The 1,506-nt window shown below is 35.7% G+C and overlaps 1 protein-coding gene across 1 annotated transcript; it reads right to left on the bottom strand.

Moving 5' to 3' along the window:
* Window positions 1-483: 483 nt before the first annotated feature.
* LOC134576756 (probable G-protein coupled receptor 33) lies at window positions 484-1,506 on the bottom strand. Its single transcript, XM_063435467.1, has one exon. The coding sequence runs from the start codon at window positions 1,504-1,506 to the stop codon at window positions 484-486; it is 1,023 nt and encodes a 340-aa protein (XP_063291537.1).

Below are 1,506 nucleotides of genomic sequence, written 5' to 3'. Positions count from 1 at the left end.
TTCTATCTAAAGTGAAAAGGTTTTAATGTTTTGGCTATCAAGCACAGTTTAATGAAAGTAATGCATTAATTTGTTTTTTTGGTGAGTCTTAATACCCAAACAGGTGCAGTTCCTGAGTACAAAAATGCACCAAAAGAGTGAATGCCTACAAACCCATACTGTTTAAACATATCTTATTGAGTGTGTTATGTTTTATTTATGGTAATTCATAAATTAAGTATTTTAGCAAGTCGTCCTTGTCTGCTCCATTCCAAACCATAAGTAACTTGACCACAAAGCATTCTGGGTGAATAAAGTGTCCTGACATCCTGATTTCTGAACGTTTAGTGTCCCTGATTTTTTACAAAATAATACCACTTGTACCATTTCAAATACTTATACCTGTACCATTAAAAATACGTATACAAATTGAATGCAATGGCATATAAAATGTAAATATTTTCACAACAGAGAAGTTTCCATGATTTGAAGCTTCATGAGAACTCAAGTATTAATAACATGATTTTCATCTCTGATAAAGGATGAGGTACGTGGAACAGATTTCTCGTCCATACTCCTGTTCCATGTCACCATGTCTTCATTAACCGCTATCTCAACGAGGGATAGCATGGACTTCTTGAACATTTTCTTAAAATTTTCTACAATGAAGAGGTAAAATATTGGGGTGAAACAGAAGTTGAAACAGATGAAGCAAATACTAAGAACCTTTAATACTTCCATGGTGCCATCGTGAATTCTTCTCTTCTCAAAACTCATTCCGTACCACAAATGGTAAGGTAACCAACAAACAAAAAAAGATATAACTGCAATAATTATAATCTTGTAAGGTTTTTTAGACCTGGTCAGTTTTTCCTTCTTCATCTTGAGTGCAATCTGGAAATAGCAATATAAGATCACAAAAAAAGGAAGCAGGTACCCGACAAAAACACGGAATGTGAAAAGGCTCCACTTGACCTTCAGATTCTCTGTGTCCCCAGAGAGAGTGTAATCATTGTAACACTCAGTGGTGGTGTTTTCGTTTTTGAGTTTTCTAAACACCGCATAAGGAGAGCTACAGACAATGGCTATTACCCATAGGAAGATGCAGATAATAGTAGCATACCGAGGCTTCATATGTCTTCTATACCAGTGTGGCTGGAAAACCAACAGGTAACGGTTGATGCTAATGACTGTGAGAACAAAAGCCGATTCAAACATAACAACAGACACTAAACTGTTCAGAAGCTTACACATGACAAGTCCCAATATCCAGTGAGGAAACCTGAGCACTTGAACTGCAAGAAAAGGCAAGATGAAAGAAAATATTAGGTTGCTCAAAATAAGATGCAAAAACCATATAGAGTTAACAGTTTTTCTTATCCGAAACCAAAGCACCCAAAGGAAAAGAGTGTTCAAGATCAGTCCAAACATAAAAATTATTAACATGATTACAGCAAGGAAGATATTAGTAGTTTGGATTCCTGAGTAGATTGTTTTTGCAGTTGTACTTGTGTTGGTTGGAGACAT

The sequence above is a fragment of the Pelobates fuscus genome, chromosome 11 (genome assembly GCF_036172605.1).
Source record: "Pelobates fuscus isolate aPelFus1 chromosome 11, aPelFus1.pri, whole genome shotgun sequence".
NCBI classification, from domain to species: Eukaryota; Metazoa; Chordata; class Amphibia; order Anura; family Pelobatidae; genus Pelobates; species Pelobates fuscus.
This window is presented reverse-complemented; position numbering and strand designations above follow the sequence as displayed.

Coding starts and splice junctions, on each gene's coding strand:
- LOC134576756 (XM_063435467.1), bottom strand. CDS start 1,506: ATGTCTCCAACCAACACAAGTACAACTGCAAAAACAATCTACTCAGGA.